Source organism: Maudiozyma barnettii (genome assembly GCF_903064755.1).
Source record: "Maudiozyma barnettii strain CLIB 1767 genome assembly, contig: KABA2_09, whole genome shotgun sequence".
Lineage (NCBI taxonomy): Eukaryota > Fungi > Ascomycota > Saccharomycetes > Saccharomycetales > Saccharomycetaceae > Maudiozyma > Maudiozyma barnettii.
The window spans coordinates 485,956-502,497 of record NW_024545246.1 but is presented as its reverse complement, the minus strand read 5'-3'; the positions used below and the strand labels follow the sequence as shown (position 1 = coordinate 502,497).

The window sequence follows — 16,542 nt, the reverse complement described above, 5'->3', positions numbered from 1 at the left end:
AACCTGAACAGGGTTCTGATTTTTCTGATTTTACTAGTTTGGTGGGTATTTTAGGTTAAATCAAGAAGGGTGCTACTCACTTGGACACAAATATTTATATATACAGGGAGAAAAGTCACTTTACAATTTCAAGGGGCATCGACCATCATACTAACGTAAGCAAGCCAATTAAAAATGGGCTTTCAATACAATATTAAAGATTATGATGATGTTGCTGTGCTACCATTGGTTCACGATGGCGAGGAGGATAGTGAACTATGTCGGATTATGTACTCAGAGGAGTACAAACAGGTGATGTCGCTAGTGAGAGCTTTGCTTACAGAAAACGAGCTATCGATTAGGGCACTGAATTTGACTTCAAAGGCCATTGAGCTATCTCCTGCTTTCTACTCGGTATGGAACTATCGTTACAGAATTCTAGAGCATTTATTACAGGAGGAAACGTTGTTACAAAATGGTCATGATGCGTCATATCTATTGAACAAAGAGTTGGATTGGCTAGATGAGTTCACTCTAAACAATCCTAAAAACTACCAGATTTGGTCGTACCGCCAAGCATTACTGACTAATCTACACCATCATGCTACATTCATTAGAGAACAACCGATCATGGAACTTATGATTGATGACGATTCTAAGAATTATCATGTTTGGTCCTATCGTAAATGGTGTTGTTCTCATTTCAGAACTTACGGCCACGAATTAGCATTCACTGAGAAATATATTGATAGAGACGTCTATAACAACAGTGCTTGGAGCCACAGACTGTCGGTTTTGAAACAATGCGATGTGGATTTTGATCAAGAATTGGGGTACATAAAGGGGAAGATCGAGTATGTGCCACAGAATATCAGTACCTGGACCTATTTGCGAGCTTTGTTCGAATCACATAGCACTCCGGCGAAACTTGTCGACGAGTTATTGATATTTACTTCCCAATTCCTAGATGAATCCTCATATGCTCTGGAGTTTTTCGCTTATTTGAATTCTTTGCCAGAAGTGAATAAACCTCAAACAGCGATCGATGCTTATACCACCCTAGCAACCAAAGCTGATCCAATCAGAAAAAATCTTTGGGATCATAAGATCCAGTTGCTTCAGCATTCATAAATAAGAATAAACTTGTATAACAGACACTAGATATTGAATATATAATATAATATAGCTTTTTTTTTTACATAGAGATATGAACGCAGTGAGGCTCCTCATGGCTCACCTAGAAACTTGTCCACACCATCGAGTTGCTTACGGAATCGACCGGAGTCCCCTTTGACATGGTTTATAAACCTTTGGAAACAATACTCACCCCATGTTAAGTAACCTCTTATCAATTTAGTGAAGTCGTATCTTTCGTAAGCGAATACCAGTCCCGTCTCACGTCTCACTGCTGCGAGCAACATTGCTACTAACGTGAGGTCTACACCCCAACGCAATACACTTTGAAAACCCATTCTCAAATGATATGTTTCTTTGCTTGTTCTTGTCCTCGAATGGCGATCTTTGTTCTTAGTTGTTTTATATATAAATGTGAAAAATTATTTCTCTTTAAAACCTGAAAACAAACAATAACAAGAGAACCCAAGTATAAAAGACAGTTAGACACAGTAGGAATGTCGCTAGATATAACAAGGGATACGTTGTCACGATACAAGGCTGTGAAGACGTTCACAGTTCAGGAGAAAGAGGTGGCACCAGTGACGTCTTTGTCATTTGATGACAATGGTAAATATTTACTTACCGCTGCAGCCAATGATAATATGCATCTTTACGACACGGTATCCTGTAAGTTTCTTAACACAATCGGGTCCAAGAAGTATGGTTGTCATTCAGCTAGATTCACACACGCTCAAAACGAATGTGTTTACTCTTCCACAATGAAATCATTCGATATTAGACATTTGAACCTCGAAACAAACCAATACATCCGTTATTTCACTGGACACGGTGCCTTGGTTCATGACATACAGATGAGTCCACTTGATGATACATTTATTTCTGCTTCGTATGATGAGTCTGTTAGACTTTGGGATCTTAGATCATCGAAGGCTCAAGCCATTATCCCAAGTTTGGTTCCTAATTGTATCGCATATGATCCTTCGGGCTTAGTTGTTGCACTTGGCAATCCAGAATCGATGGAGCTAGCGTTATATAATTTGAAACAATTGGGGAAAGGGCCATTTCTTACGGTGAAGATCGATAATGGGTTCAAGAATTGGAATAAGATGGAATTTTCAAACGATGGGAAATATTTATTATTAGCATCATCTTATGGGAAACATCTTGTGTTGGATGCATTCTCAGGGGTACAATTATTTGAATTAACTGGAACTAAACCATTCCCCTTGAGAGAATTCATGGATACAGGGTCTGCAACGTTTACTCCAGATGGCCAATTTATCCTGGGTACAGATTATGATGGTAAGATCGCCATATGGAATCATTCAGATTCTATAAGTAGTAGAACGCTGAAACCAATTGCATATATACCGGCAGCGCCTGACTCATGTCCAAGATCGATAGCAATGAATCCTAAATATTCAATGTTTATCACTGCTGATGAAAACGTTGATTTTTATGTATATGACGAGGATAAGTAGATAACTATAATATATATATATTTACATAAGATCGTCAATATCTGGGTACCGAACCTCACTATTCTCTTCACTCCATGTTGCCCAATACTTTAGGTACTCGTTACCACTTCGTTGCAACGTTTCCATGTTTCCAATGACACATAGTTGTCTCTTCGATCTTGTCATTGCGACATTGAGACGTCTAGCCTCCTTTAGAAACCCAACCTCAAATTTATCATTGGATCTTACAAGGGTCAATACTATGACTTCTTTCTCACGCCCCTGGAAACCATCGACGGTAGATATCTCAACCCCAGGGTACTGTTCCCTCATTAAGGATTTTAATAAACTCACCTGGGCACTATAGGGGGCAATAATACCAATATCTGATTGTGGAATATTACTACCAATCAACATCTCTACATGATGTTTCACTAATAGCGCCTCATTTTCATTATATTTGGACTGCATTATTTCATCATCATCATCATCATCATCAAAATTCTCTGGAAACTCATCTCCTTGAGTGTCATACCACATTAAAGGAATTGACGTATCGTCATTATTATCAACACCTGGTAAATCCTGTAACAAAATTCTAGCAACACTTTCATCTGCAATCAATTTATCTTGATACATTACCATTGAAGGAAATTTCATTATCTCTTGGTTCATTCTATATTGTACATTCAATAAACATTTGAAGGCTTCACCTTGCATGGCTACTAATCTATCAAACAGGGTAGTCTCCAAAGTATGTAAAATCTTATCATTATCTGCTGTCTTAATCGTTGGTGGTAATTGCTTATTGTCACCAGCTAATACGAGTCTCTTCATCTGGGATTGTGAGTGAGAGATTAATGGAATCCAACATTGAGGTTCCATGGCCTGCGACACTTCATCAATGATTAACGAATCAAAAAGATGATCATGATCATGATACATACCAACAAGCTCACGACTGCTTGAGCCATGCAAGGTCGCCACAACAACTTGAGACTTCAGTATCAATTCACTTACGATTTTTTGTTCTCTGATTCTCAATTCTTTTCTCAAAATTTTGACATCTTGCCACGCAGTTTTTCGATCTTTAAACCGTTTTAATTTCTTAATATCTTTGATTGTCCCATTAATTTCAGATTGAATATCCTTAACAATAGCTCCACTCTCACCAATTTTACTCAGGATATCTAATGAATGCCTCAGATTAGACTCCAATAACCTTGCTGGGTGGCCGATACGTAATAATTTATCACCAGGAACTACTTTACTCAATCTTTCAAGGATCGTATCAACAGATATATTAGATGGTCCACATACTAGGACACGCTCACCTTTACTAATCAATTGTTGAATCAATTCCACCAAAGTGTATGTCTTACCAGTCCCAGGCGGTCCATGAATAATAGCAATTTCATTCTGTAAGGCAAACTGAACAGCATGTTGTTGGGATTCATTCAATCCTCCATTATCAAATTGAAGAGATTTGCTAGTGGTAGTATAAATAGGTACCGATTTGACAGTATCATCTGTCAACAATTGTATCAAACGTGGCGCATTACTCAAATTTTCAATCTCTGCTAGTTTCCTCATTGTAGATTCCATCCGTTTATACGTAATTGTATTGGTGGTTTTCACCAAACATAACCTGGGGTAACTATACAGAGTTGTCACATCTTCTTCCTGCTGCTCATCAATGGTGACCGTAATCTGCTTTGAACTGATCCTATAGACCACTCCTGAACAGCTTTTATCACCATCTTTACTTGCTATCTTTTTGGGTGGCTCCACAGTCACAATATCCCCAACTTTAACACCACCACGATCAATGGTTCCACCATCTTCACTAGCTAGTTCAACATAAACCTTCCCTGCAAGCCCTGTTCTGACATTTTCCAAAGTTAGTTTGTTTACAGCGTACCCAGCGTCTACCAACTTCGTAATCGGTAACCGTTTGAGCAACTGACTAGTTAATTCGACATCCTGTTCTCTCTCATGATCTATACAACTCAAAAACCTCTCTGCTAGTTCCTTATTCATTATGACTATCCCTTATGCGTAGTTGTTTATGTTTATTTTTATTGAGTTACGAATAGAATATTTATTATTGTATTTAGAATTTTTTTTTTCAGTATTGAGAAATATATATGAATGAGCAGAAGCAGAGAGTCAAAAAGGGAGTTTGTCTACATAACATTCAAACCACCAAACTTCTCAGCATAGCCTGGTACTTCCCATTTTCCTCTCTTGACCATCTCTTCAACCTTAGCATCAATCTCAGGTTTGGCCTTAACTAAATCGTCGACAGTCAATTCGTCAAATGGTCTAGCATTTTCAATGTTTTGTAGAGTCTCCTTTAACGTAGCCAGTTCGGAGTTGACAAGCTTCTCTGTAGCTTCAGCGTTGGCCAGAGCATGTTGTTGGAAAGATTCAATTGTATGGATCTGTTTGGAGCTGTCGATGGTAACAGGGGTGTATGCCTTACAGAATCTCTCGATTTGGTCGATCACGGCCTGGTTTTTTAACAACGAACGGTACTGGTCGAATTCAATGGTAGCTGGCTGTTGTTGCAACTCTAGTAGCTGTCTACGGGCCTCATCGTTTCTCTTCTTGAAACTAGATAGCTCTGTGGCGGTCTTCCCAGTGATCTTCAACGAGGTTATAACTTTAGCCCAGTCCAATTTGTTAGCAGCTGATTTAGCTAGAGACATTATGTATGTGTATGTGTATGAGGGTATGCGTTTACAGAGAGAAAATGTACAATTAGACAATATATCCTTTTACAATCGACCCTTCTTTATCTTGTTGTTTCAATTAGGTTGAAAGTGAGCTCTAATGAAGAAATTTCACTAAATTTTTGAGTTTCTGCCTTTTAACAGGGAAAAGGAGGGAACTTCGCGTCACGTGGAATGCCCTTTTTAAATCTGGACGCTGATTGGCTGGGGCAATGGGGGAAATGAAGAGAAGGAGCGAAGAGGAACACCGAATTACAAGAGGAATCCATTCGTCATTAGTAATAATGGTCATTGGATAATGAGACTGTTAATTGTCTGTACTGGGTTGTCGACATCATATTTTTTAGTTACTGTTCTTCAGGTTTATAAGCGACTACCTGAAGAAATTTAAAAGAGGACCTGTGGTTACTGGAACATCCCTGACCAAACAGACGTCTTTAGTGGAGGAAATATGTCAGAAAACAAGCTATCGTTGGATGTAAAACGTGCTAAGAACGGACAGATCCCTATAAGTGACCTCGAATTGGCTGTTAAACGTGTTAAGAGAGTAAAACGCTGTGAAAAGAAGAACAAACCTGTGGTAGCATGCCAGACGTGTCGTAAGAAGCACTTGAAGTGTCCGGGAGGCGAGCCCTGCGAGCGTTGTAGTAATAGTGGAGCCAATTGTGAGTATGTAGAACCATCTAAGAAGATCATGGTGTCAGTGAAGTATTTGTCTGAGCTGCAAGAATCTATCCAGGAGTTGAAACGAGAAAACGAGAGGTTAAAGGCTAAGAAAGGTGGCATTTTGCCCTTGTTAGATTCTGAAGAACACAAGAAACATTCAGATGCAGCTTTGTCGTATGCTGAGGATGATGAAAATGACGATAATAACAATGATAATATAGGTGATTCTGCAGACGATGAAATCGCATCTACATTTGCACCAAGAACTGGTAGGATCGTCGAGTTATCATTAGGGCAAGCATTGTTTATAGGTTCATCGTCAATGACTCTATTTGGGTTGGAGATTCAATCGTTGATTTCAACATATGTAACAAATAAACAGTTTAAACCAATGCCAATGTTGAAAAGGGACATTATTACTTTACGACCATCGACTCTGTACAGAGCAATAAGCGGTACTCCTAATAGTGTGAAACATATCAGAAAACTTGGAGCTTTGCATTACAAAGTTACTTTTAATTCATCGGAATTCTATCACGCACCTCCATCTTTAGATTTGACCATGCCTAGTCATCCATACGCGATAATGCTCATAGATAAATTTATATCTTATAATGGTGGGTGCTTCTATTTCTTTAATGAAGGAATGGTTCGTCATGGAATTGAGATCGTTTACTCCGGGAAAACTAATAGAAAACTTTACAATAATGCTACTTTACAATTAATATGGCATTGTAAGGTGTTTTTAATATTTGCTATTGGGGAAGTATATAATCGTACTGGACAGGAGACGCCAAAGGATACAGATGATTCAATGTTACCAGGTGCCAGGTGGTTTCTGCAGGCATCAAAAATTTTTAATGTTGTTTTCTCGGGGGAACATCTACAGTTATTAACAAAAGAAGGTGGTATTGAAATTCTATTGTTATATGCTTTTTATTTACAAGTAGCTGATAATACTGTGCTGGCGTATTTTTATTTTGGTCAGGCTCTAAGAACATGTTTGGTCATCGGAATGCATGTCGATTCACAAAGCGACACATTGCCGAGGTTTCAAGTAGAACATCAACGCCGTCTATGGTGGACTGTGTACATGTTTGAACGTATGTTAAGTAGTAAGGCTGGTTTACCATTAAGCTTTACAGATTATTCTATCTCGACGGAATTACCGGCAGATTTTGACATATCTAACCCTCCAAAACAATATCGTCATTATACTTTCCCCGAGGCTGAATGCCTATCTAACTGTGTTAAGATTGTACAGATTAACGGATATATATTGGGACAATTATATCAGAGACAACCAAAGGATAACGTACTACCAATATTACGTAATATTATTAAACAATTGTTTCAATGGAAAGCAAATTTATCTGTTCGATGCCAAGTAGACTTTTCAGATACAAAATTAAAGGTAACGAGACAATTAACGAACTTATTTACAGAATATTTCCAAGGGATCAACTTGGCAATCAGACCTTTATTATTTCATTTTGTATCGATTCAATTGAAGACATTCAAGGATAATAACACGTACTTGAATCTACAAGACTATTCAGACTCAACAACAATGCTCTTAAATTGTTCATTACAGGCCTCAGTAAATACAATTAGATCATTCTGGGAGTTGATGGTGCCAGATGTGATAGCTATGTTCGGATATATGGATCGGGAATATCTATTTACATCATCATGCACTTTGCTATTATTTACGACAACATTCGGTATTCATGAACAAACATATGAACATTTGGATCATGCTTTGACTATGTTTAATAAGATGATCAGTCTTGGAAACAATGCGGCAGAATTGAGAAGAGCTCAATTATTGACATTAATGATTAATTTAGATTTCCATAACCTTTTAAAAGGATTGATATTGAAACATACAGATAACGATACATCTACTTCACCCGAGACCAATACTAATAACATCAATGAACCTAAGGGAAACACAAATCCTGTAATTAACACCCCTGTCAACGATACTAAAAATACTACGACATCTACCACTGCTGCAACAACAGTTGCATCTCCTGATATTTTAAATCATGAACCTATGTCTACACTTGACGACTTAATTAATGCATCAATGGCTCAATCATATAATGCCCCTCTGACGATACAAGGGACGCGTATCATTGAAACAAATACAAATCAACTAGATTCAACGACAGCTATCAATATGGATGATGTTGAGCATTTGTTAGACGATATGTTAAAATCTAACCAGACAGATAACAAGTTATGGAAAGATATTACAGACCAAGCCATGTGGCTAGGCAACACTTTGGAACCGTCGGGTTCCAATACAGCAGATCCTGATCTAGGGACATTTCCATTAGATGAATAATCTCGATGATATCTTATATCCAGTTATATATATATAGTTAATAATGTCATATGATATATCAAAATCAATCTTCGAAAATTCAAAATATTTTACATTTATTACAAAAGAATACAGAGATAAAGTAATTTTTATGAAAACTATTAGTATACCCGATTATACCTTCATTTCAGCCAAACCAAGATCCTCGTTCTGTTGAGCTGTTCTCTCGTAATCCTCGATCTTCATGTTTGGATCTGGATCAGGAGCATACACGTTTTGAATATAGGAACCAGCTAAAGGGTCTGTCATCTCGACAGTGAACTTAATTTTCCCTTCAATACCTTCCTTTAATTTAGCGAAAAATGCTACCCAACGGTCCTTTGTGACTTGATCCATGGAGTCAGAAGTTTGAGAGAAAACACGAGACTCAAGTTCCTCGTAGACCTGTCTCAATAAACCTTCAATTGTAGTGAAACGACCACCTAATGTACCTTCTTGAATATCCAGACTCAATTCTGGTACGACTAAAGAACATGATTCAGACTTCAATATATCTCTAGATAAATCACTTGGATCATCACATAACAATGTGATCTTTCTACCCTTTTCAGGGATAGCACCACCAGTCTTGACCTCATTCGACTTGTAACCACAGTGTTCGCAAGAAGTAGACATAATAATAACCTCTTTAAAATGAGGAATGTTAACAGGCTTCATATGGGTTTCACATTCTTGCATACAAGAAGGACAAGAAGCTCTGAAAGTTTGCACTTCATTGGCATAATTTTCAATATCAGTTTCATCCGATAGGAAATTAGATTGAACTTTTTGAGCCTCTGAAGGGTTACGATCATGATCGGCCACAGCAGCCAACTGAGCTTTACGACGTTCTTCATATTGATCTTGGGTCAACATACCGATTTGAACATTTTGTTCATCGGTTCTCATGTATTCTGTATGAGACCATTTGTGTTGTGCCTCACCTGGCTTGTATTCAATCCAGGAGTTCCCGGATGGATCATCCAATTCAAATGTCAAAGGCAAGACACCTTCAGGGGTACAATCAATAGTAGCTTTAACTTTCTTAATAAAAGCATCAATCTTGTCATACATTGCTTCATCGATCTTCTTACGCATCTCTTGGTCTGATTGTAAGTCCTCGATCATTTCCTCTAGGAGACCCTCGACGGTGGTCAACACACCACGTTTTGAAGGAATCTCAATATCTAGTTCGACAAATTTACATGAACTAGTTTCACTCTTAATCACTTGTCTGTTGAAATCTTCCTTAGATTCGACCTTTAAAGTGTACTTAGAACCCTTTTCTTGAATCGAGGAGGCAGGTTGGATTTCAGAGTTCTTGAAACCACAGTGTGGACATTCAAAGGACATGATAACAACTTCTCTAAAGTAAGGAATCGATGTCAGTAACATTCTGGTGGTACCATTCTTGTGACAATTCATACATAGCGATTCAATTTCTTGTACTGGGTGGCCCATCGCATCTTCGGCACCTGTTAATGTGACCCCATTATCCAAAGTTTGACCCTCGGCAACCTCTTCAGCAGCCTCACCAACTGGCTTAAACAGATTATCTTTCTCTTCAGACATATATATTATACTTCTCAACAATGATTTGGATCGTACCTTGCTTCTTCTTCCCTCCTGTAAGACGAAACATCTCAATAATCTACCTCGTATATCCCTTGCTCATCGCAATTATCTCTTTCTTATATAATTTAAATTATCGAAAAGAGTTGAAAAAATTTGAAGAAAATTTTAGCGATGCGAAGACCATTTAATAAGCAACTTTTCTAGAAAGTTCCAGATAATTCTTAGTAAAGTTTTGACTGGAAGGGGGATAAAAGGTTGAACCTATGGATTGTTTTGCCCAATAAAATATCCGATAAGTATGCCAAGAGACCCGTTGATAGGTATTGTGGGGAAACCCTCCAGTGGGAAGTCTACATTGTTGAATTCACTGACCGATGCGAATGCTGCGGTTGGTGCGTTTCCGTTCTGTACAATTGAACCAAACCAAGCCACTGGTTATTTAGAGGTTGATTGTGCTTGTTCTAGATTTGGTAAGGAATCCTTATGCAAGCCTAACTATGGATGGTGTGAGAAAGGGAAACGTCATGTCCCAATCATGTTGCTGGACGTTGCTGGTTTAGTTCCAGGTGCTCATTCAGGTAGAGGTCTAGGGAACAAGTTTCTGGATGATTTAAGACATGCCGATGCCCTAATCCATGTTGTGGATGTAAGTGGTACTACTGATTCCGAGGGGAAGAATACTAGAGGTTATGATCCCTTAAACGATATTGAATGGTTGCAAGATGAAATTAGATTATGGATTGAAGGGAATTTGAAGAAAAGATGGGGGTCTATCGTTCGTAGACATACTGCCACAAAATCTAGCGTTGTAGATACTTTACAGACTCAATTTGGTGGGTATTCGTCACAAGTATGGATGGTTCAAAAGGCTTTGGATCGTCTAGGAAATATACCGCCTTTAGAACAATGGGATGATGAAATGATTACTAATGTTGTGAAGGCCTTTATGATGGAGAAATTCCCTACAGTGCTCGCATTGAATAAGATGGATCATGCAGATGCCGATAAGAATGTATCGAAGATCATGTTGAAATATCCTAACGTGAAGTCTGTATTGACGAGTGCTCTAACAGAGATCTTCTTAAGGAAACTAAAAAAACAAGGGTTTGTCCATTACGAAGAAGGAACTGAGTTTATAGATACATGTGAGGATGATCCCGATAATTTGAAACCATTAGATGAGAAAGTATTGTCAAGGATCGAAGACATTAGAGACTTGGTACTATATAGATTTGGCTCCACAGGTGTGGTCCAAGTGTTACAAGCTGCTGCAGATATCTTACAATTGGTTCCGGTGTATACAGTGAAGAACATCCAAAGTTTCACAGGTGGAAATGGTACTAATGTATTTAGAGATTGTTTTCTAGTGAAAAAAGGGACGCCAGCTGGTACTGTGGCGAGATATATTCTAGGAACAGAGGTAACAATTGCTGCAATTGAAACGGTAGGAGGAATGAGAGTCTCTGAAGATGCATTAGTAGATGTGAAACAGAACGATATATTGTGTTTCAAAATTGCTCCTCGTGCTAAGGCGTAAACTGTTTATTTAAATATTTACGTAAATATATATATATATAAATATGTATAAATGGTTTATTATTATAGAGAGTAGCAATATTTAAAAGAAAGTCGCAAATGTCATGATGACGAAAATAAATGGATTTAGTGTTAGGATATTTGCGTGTCCTTCGAAAGATGCAATAAATGTTGTTATTATGGTAGCTTGTGTACCACTTAATGCAGTTTGTACCAATATTGGGAAACATGATGATGATAATTCAGATGTCACGAGCGGAGTTTCGTAATTGTTGTTGGTAGTGATTATTATGCATTTGTCTGAGGTTGTAGCTTGCCCTGATTTAGTTGCTTTACAAGGGCCTTCGCAACTAGTCAATGTGATAATCGTTATTATAGATCCATCAACTGATTTTGTTTGAGTGACTGTTGAAATGTTTGGATTAACTATTGTTTTTGTGGAATGAGATGTACGCCCGTTGTTAGATTCACAAAGGTCACAATCTGTAGTTATGGTTTGTTTGCTTGTGCCAATAACCTTGGTGGTATTTGTTATCAAAAAACTCGATGTAGTTGGTTCATATGTGGATGTAATATCTTCTAAAGATGTTATAGAACTTTCAAAAAAAGTTGAAGACATATCAAGGTCAGTAGAAGAGGTAGTGTTAGAAATAGGGTTTGAGGAACTAGAAGTATGATCAGAGGTAGAAATGGATGAATTTATGGAGGATTTGCTGGTAGTAGGATTTGATGATGATACACTAGAGTCTGGAGTATATGTGTGTGAGATCCCAGAACTGTAAGAAATTATATCAGAGGTTGATGGAATAAAACTACCGGAAATTGTTGTCTTTGAACTTGAGATTATTTCAGAAGTAGAGTTTGGTATAATCTCAGAGTCGGAACTTGAGCTAGTAATTATCACTGAACTGGAACTAATAATTGGTTCAGAAGTTGATGCACTCTCTGGTGCTGAACTAGTAATTATTTCAGAAGTAGAACTTACTATAATCTCCGATGTGGAAGTTGGTATTTCCTCTGATGTTGAGCTTGAATTAATTTCCGAATTCGTACTGCTGACTATTTCAGAAGTAGCGATTGACTCAGAAATATCTGAGGTTGAGGTTGACATTTCTTCAGAAATGGAACTTGATATTATTTCTGAAGTAGAACTCGACTCCATAACTGCGGTGGAGCTTGACACTTCTTCTGAAATAAAACTGGACTCAATTTCTGAAATGGAGCTTAAAACTATTTCAGATGTGGAACTCGACTCACTTTTTGAAGTGGAGCTTGAAACTACTTCAGATGTGGAACTGAACTCAATTTCTGAGGTAGAACTGGAACTCACTGGGCATTCATCTCTCCTCACCAAAACATCGTTTGTAAAACTTATAGCTCTATTATTAGTCGTGGCTGTGAATTGAGGACAATTCCCTGGGAACACGGTCTCTGCATTATCATCCAATGCATCATAATCCTCATTAGGATTAGAGAATAATGTCGAACCCGAGAATGACATCCAATTACCATTAACATTTGGGAAGAACAAAGCATTAAGTCCCGCACCCCTACTTAAAAACACCATTCTAATTGGATAATATGTGTTTTTCGTGAAAATTGGTGTGTCTTTGCCACCAGTAACAGACATATAATCAGAAGAATATGATGAGAGTTCATTAAACAAAGTTGCAAAAGGCTTAGTGGCTGAATTATCTTGATAACAGAATTTATCTGAGTCAGTTGAATTTAAATAAACTTTATTAGAGACTTTAGCGTATGTTGATAAGATACTTGAATCGTAAGCACCATCATTACAACCTTTAACAGCATTCACCAGAGAGCTAATTCTCATACCAGCTGTTGTTTGAGGCTTGTAATAACCCCTTAATTCTATTACAAATTGTTTAACGTTTGGATCCATACGGAAGCCATAAATCGTAGGGTTCAAATATCTCACATAGTTAACATCTAGGGAAGTTACACCATTGACTTCGCCTAAATAATTCCCTTCAGTCATATAAGCCTTTGAAGTGACATATTGCTGACGACCCCCCGCTGTCTCTGAACCATCGAAGGAAACTTCATAAAACCTAGCTCTTAGACCTGGTGTTAAGGCTATAGGGCCTAGATTACTGTCCAAGATGTCAGCATGGACAAAAAAAAAGGTTTGAGTTGTTGACCATATATAAAAAAGTATTAAAAATTGTGTTTGTTTGTTGAAATTGACCATCATTGTGTGCTTGTTAATCTGTCAATGGTTACATCATGGACCATGAAACCAACATAACAATTTTGAAAAATGGAGGTTGAACCTCTTGCTTATATAACAATTTTATGAGCTTCCATATCCGTGGTAGCTCTAGACTTAGAAAACCTACCAAAAATTTCCTTTTGCTTGAGGAAGACTAAGAGTTATTTTTGGTAGTTATCAAAGTTTATGAGCTAGATAAGTGAGATCAGGGAGAGAGAAAATAGCTGGGTTTATCTCCTTCCAATAACAAGATTTGCAGATCCTTTTAAATTTTCAGTCGCCCAGAAAAAGGCCGTAGCAGATCGCCTTTTCCAATTAAACCAAACGCAGATCACCTCTGAGAGAGTGAGAGTAACACCAAAAAAGAGATTACGAGTATTTCCTGGAGGCTTTAACAAATGGAGTCATTCCCTCCAGAAGAGCGATGGAAAGAGGAGAGAGTGGTTTCCTATCTCCTCACGGATATAGGAAGATCTGCTGGAACTCTTATGAGGGTTACCATTTATAGTTTCTCCACACAGGATATTTCGGTTCTAACCCTTTTATCCATTGTAAGAAGGGCTAGAGACCTCGTGGTATACATTAGAAAATATGTTAAAATAGTGTCGGATGCACGCTAGTCTTGCAATGTGGGATGTGAAGTACTCAACTTGGAAGTCCATGGAGTGTATTCCATGTGTATTACTATTGGGCAATATGGCTACATAAATTAAACCCGATGTAGTAGGGGGTATCATATTGCACTATACAATATACATATATACAGAAGTACCGCCCGTCCATCCAGATTCTTATTTCTGTAGTGCAAAGTGTTTTACAGAATACCTATTGGAGTATGACTGACGATCTTAGTTCTGGTTTCACTGGATACAGACAACTTGCCCATATTACGACCTATGCAGATTTCCACAGCACGATACATTACCATATCTAAGATCAAACATGTTCCTGTATTTGCTAATCAAAAATATAGATTTATATATATATTATATAATGAGTTTACCCTCTATTACTAATAGCTCAGTCATGTCCCACCCATGAGACAACACCCACTGATATAACTCTCTACCAGTTGTAACATCTTATATGTAGAACGACCAACACCACTCCTCCCATATTTGTGACACCACTATTTCCCTTTGTCAGCAAAGTGCGGTATAGGTCACGTGCAACGACCGGCTGGCCTCCCCCTCGATACAGTTGCACAACCACAAGCACCTCTTCATAACCCCTTGTGGACCCACGCTGACTAACTAACAGCATCGCAAACCACCACCACCACAAACCGTCCAGGTTCCACAGAGTTCCTCCCCCTTCCCTTTGGTTCTACTAGCCACTTACCCTCCCCTGCCCCTTACTAAGCATCGCCAAAAAGACGCGGCCCGTCGTCCAGCTCGCTTACATAATGAACATCCAGCGGTCGTCGTATATAAAGGGAGAGATGATGAGCAGATAAAGGAAGAAGCAACTTTTCCTGTTTGATACTCCAATGTACTAAGTACAACAACGACACTACTACACACATATACATTTACAACATAATCACAATGGCTGTTATCCAAATCAACTCTGCTGACGAATTCAAGACTGCTCTAACCGACGCTGGCTCCAAGCTAGTCGTCGTTGACTTCTACGCCACATGGTGTGGTCCATGTAAGATGATTGCTCCAATGGTCGAAAAGTTCAGTGAGCAATACAACGACGCTACCTTCTTGAAGTTGGACGTCGACGCCATCCCTGCCTTGGCCCAAGAGTACGAAATCAGTGCCATGCCTACTTTAGTCTTCATTAAGAACGGTAAGGAAGTCACCAAGGTTGTCGGTGCTAACTTGGCTGCCATCAAGCAAAACATCGTCTCAAACATTTAAACAGTATACATATATATATATATATATATATATAAATACGTAAATTTATATTTCTACTGAATACTATTATAATTTTTGATCAATTTCTGTCTGGGTGTAGCCCATAATAAACAACAAATCAAGCAAAGTGGAACTGTTCAATCTTCCAGGAGCTAATTGTTGTACTTTTGGTTTGGCGTTCCAGGCAATACCGAACCCTGCGACTCCCATAGCGGCCAAGTCATTAGCACCATCCCCAACCATCATCACGGCGTCAATTGGAACGTCATATTTACGACCTAATTCAACTAATGTAGTGGCTTTCACATCTCCATCGACAATCTCTCCAAGGACCTTCCCTGTCAATTTGCCTGTCTCTGGATCGGTCTCCAATTGATTAGCTCTGAAGTAGTCCATACCGAGTTGTTCTTGGATGTATTGAGCAAATGGAACGAACCCACCACTTAGTACAGCAAGTCTTACACCATCATGTCTTAATACTTTACAAAGTTCAGGAACTCCCTTTGTCATCAATAATTTCGGTTTAATCTCTGCATACAATTTCTCAATTGGCAACCCTCTCAATAACTCCACGCGTTGGGAGAGACTTTGCTTGAAATCCAGTTCACCATTCATTGCACGATCAGTGATCTGTTTCACTTCCCTCTCGACACCAGCATAAGCAGCAATCAATTCAATGACCTCCTGATAAATCAACGTCGAGTCCATATCAAACACACACAGTCTCTTGCGTCTGTACTCGTCATCGCATTGCAACACGACATCGACACCGTCATACTCCACCACATTGGATTGGTTCAACTCGTCCTCGTCACTGGTAAAGTATTGATCGACACTGTGATCACTCGATTGTTTCCAGTTGGTGAACTTCACATCAGGGTTTCTAGCAATAAATTTTAATAAGTAAGTGTCCAAAGCTGGCACCTCGTGGCCATGGCCAATAAACGTCAGCACGTATTTGTTCATAATCTCCTAATTGCTT

At 38.5% G+C, this 16,542-nt stretch overlaps 11 protein-coding genes across 11 annotated transcripts; 5 read left to right on the top strand and 6 right to left on the bottom strand.

The window, feature by feature from the left end:
• Nucleotides 1-174: 174 nt before the first annotated feature.
• Nucleotides 175-1,110, top strand: RAM2 (bifunctional protein farnesyltransferase/protein geranylgeranyltransferase; the record flags this gene model as incomplete). The annotated part of the gene is made up of 1 exon (XM_041552378.1): nucleotides 175-1,110. One exon carries the CDS (start codon nucleotides 175-177, stop codon nucleotides 1,108-1,110), a length of 936 nt encoding a protein of 311 aa, XP_041408312.1.
• Nucleotides 1,111-1,205: 95 nt separating this feature from the next.
• On the bottom strand, nucleotides 1,206-1,451 carry MCO12 (Mco12p; the record flags this gene model as incomplete). The annotated part of the gene is made up of 1 exon (XM_041552377.1): nucleotides 1,206-1,451. One exon carries the CDS (start codon nucleotides 1,449-1,451, stop codon nucleotides 1,206-1,208), a length of 246 nt encoding a protein of 81 aa, XP_041408311.1.
• A 159-nt stretch (nucleotides 1,452-1,610) lies between these two features.
• Nucleotides 1,611-2,597, top strand: SWD2 (WD-repeat containing protein SWD2; the record flags this gene model as incomplete). Its single annotated transcript, XM_041552376.1, has 1 exon — nucleotides 1,611-2,597. The coding sequence occupies one exon, from the start codon at nucleotides 1,611-1,613 to the stop codon at nucleotides 2,595-2,597; it is 987 nt and encodes a 328-aa protein (XP_041408310.1).
• A 21-nt stretch (nucleotides 2,598-2,618) lies between these two features.
• HCS1 (ATP-dependent 5'-3' DNA helicase HCS1) lies at nucleotides 2,619-4,616 on the bottom strand (the record flags this gene model as incomplete). Its single annotated transcript, XM_041552375.1, has 1 exon — nucleotides 2,619-4,616. The coding sequence occupies one exon, from the start codon at nucleotides 4,614-4,616 to the stop codon at nucleotides 2,619-2,621; it is 1,998 nt and encodes a 665-aa protein (XP_041408309.1).
• Nucleotides 4,617-4,762: 146 nt separating this feature from the next.
• ATP7 (F1F0 ATP synthase subunit d) lies at nucleotides 4,763-5,287 on the bottom strand (the record flags this gene model as incomplete). Its single annotated transcript, XM_041552374.1, has 1 exon — nucleotides 4,763-5,287. The coding sequence occupies one exon, from the start codon at nucleotides 5,285-5,287 to the stop codon at nucleotides 4,763-4,765; it is 525 nt and encodes a 174-aa protein (XP_041408308.1).
• A 475-nt stretch (nucleotides 5,288-5,762) lies between these two features.
• PUT3 (Put3p) lies at nucleotides 5,763-8,330 on the top strand (the record flags this gene model as incomplete). The annotated part of the gene is made up of 1 exon (XM_041552373.1): nucleotides 5,763-8,330. One exon carries the CDS (start codon nucleotides 5,763-5,765, stop codon nucleotides 8,328-8,330), a length of 2,568 nt encoding a protein of 855 aa, XP_041408307.1.
• A 153-nt stretch (nucleotides 8,331-8,483) lies between these two features.
• ZPR1 (zinc finger-containing protein ZPR1) lies at nucleotides 8,484-9,920 on the bottom strand (the record flags this gene model as incomplete). The annotated part of the gene is made up of 1 exon (XM_041552372.1): nucleotides 8,484-9,920. One exon carries the CDS (start codon nucleotides 9,918-9,920, stop codon nucleotides 8,484-8,486), a length of 1,437 nt encoding a protein of 478 aa, XP_041408306.1.
• A 301-nt stretch (nucleotides 9,921-10,221) lies between these two features.
• KABA2_09S05192 (uncharacterized protein) lies at nucleotides 10,222-11,460 on the top strand (the record flags this gene model as incomplete). Its single annotated transcript, XM_041552371.1, has 1 exon — nucleotides 10,222-11,460. The coding sequence occupies one exon, from the start codon at nucleotides 10,222-10,224 to the stop codon at nucleotides 11,458-11,460; it is 1,239 nt and encodes a 412-aa protein (XP_041408305.1).
• Nucleotides 11,461-11,541: 81 nt separating this feature from the next.
• Nucleotides 11,542-13,671, bottom strand: KABA2_09S05170 (uncharacterized protein; the record flags this gene model as incomplete). The annotated part of the gene is made up of 1 exon (XM_041552370.1): nucleotides 11,542-13,671. One exon carries the CDS (start codon nucleotides 13,669-13,671, stop codon nucleotides 11,542-11,544), a length of 2,130 nt encoding a protein of 709 aa, XP_041408304.1.
• Nucleotides 13,672-15,239: 1,568 nt separating this feature from the next.
• On the top strand, nucleotides 15,240-15,560 carry TRX2 (thioredoxin TRX2; the record flags this gene model as incomplete). The annotated part of the gene is made up of 1 exon (XM_041552369.1): nucleotides 15,240-15,560. The coding sequence occupies one exon, from the start codon at nucleotides 15,240-15,242 to the stop codon at nucleotides 15,558-15,560; it is 321 nt and encodes a 106-aa protein (XP_041408303.1).
• Nucleotides 15,561-15,626: 66 nt separating this feature from the next.
• Nucleotides 15,627-16,526, bottom strand: SER2 (phosphoserine phosphatase; the record flags this gene model as incomplete). Its single annotated transcript, XM_041552368.1, has 1 exon — nucleotides 15,627-16,526. One exon carries the CDS (start codon nucleotides 16,524-16,526, stop codon nucleotides 15,627-15,629), a length of 900 nt encoding a protein of 299 aa, XP_041408302.1.
• Nucleotides 16,527-16,542: the final 16 nt, after the last annotated feature.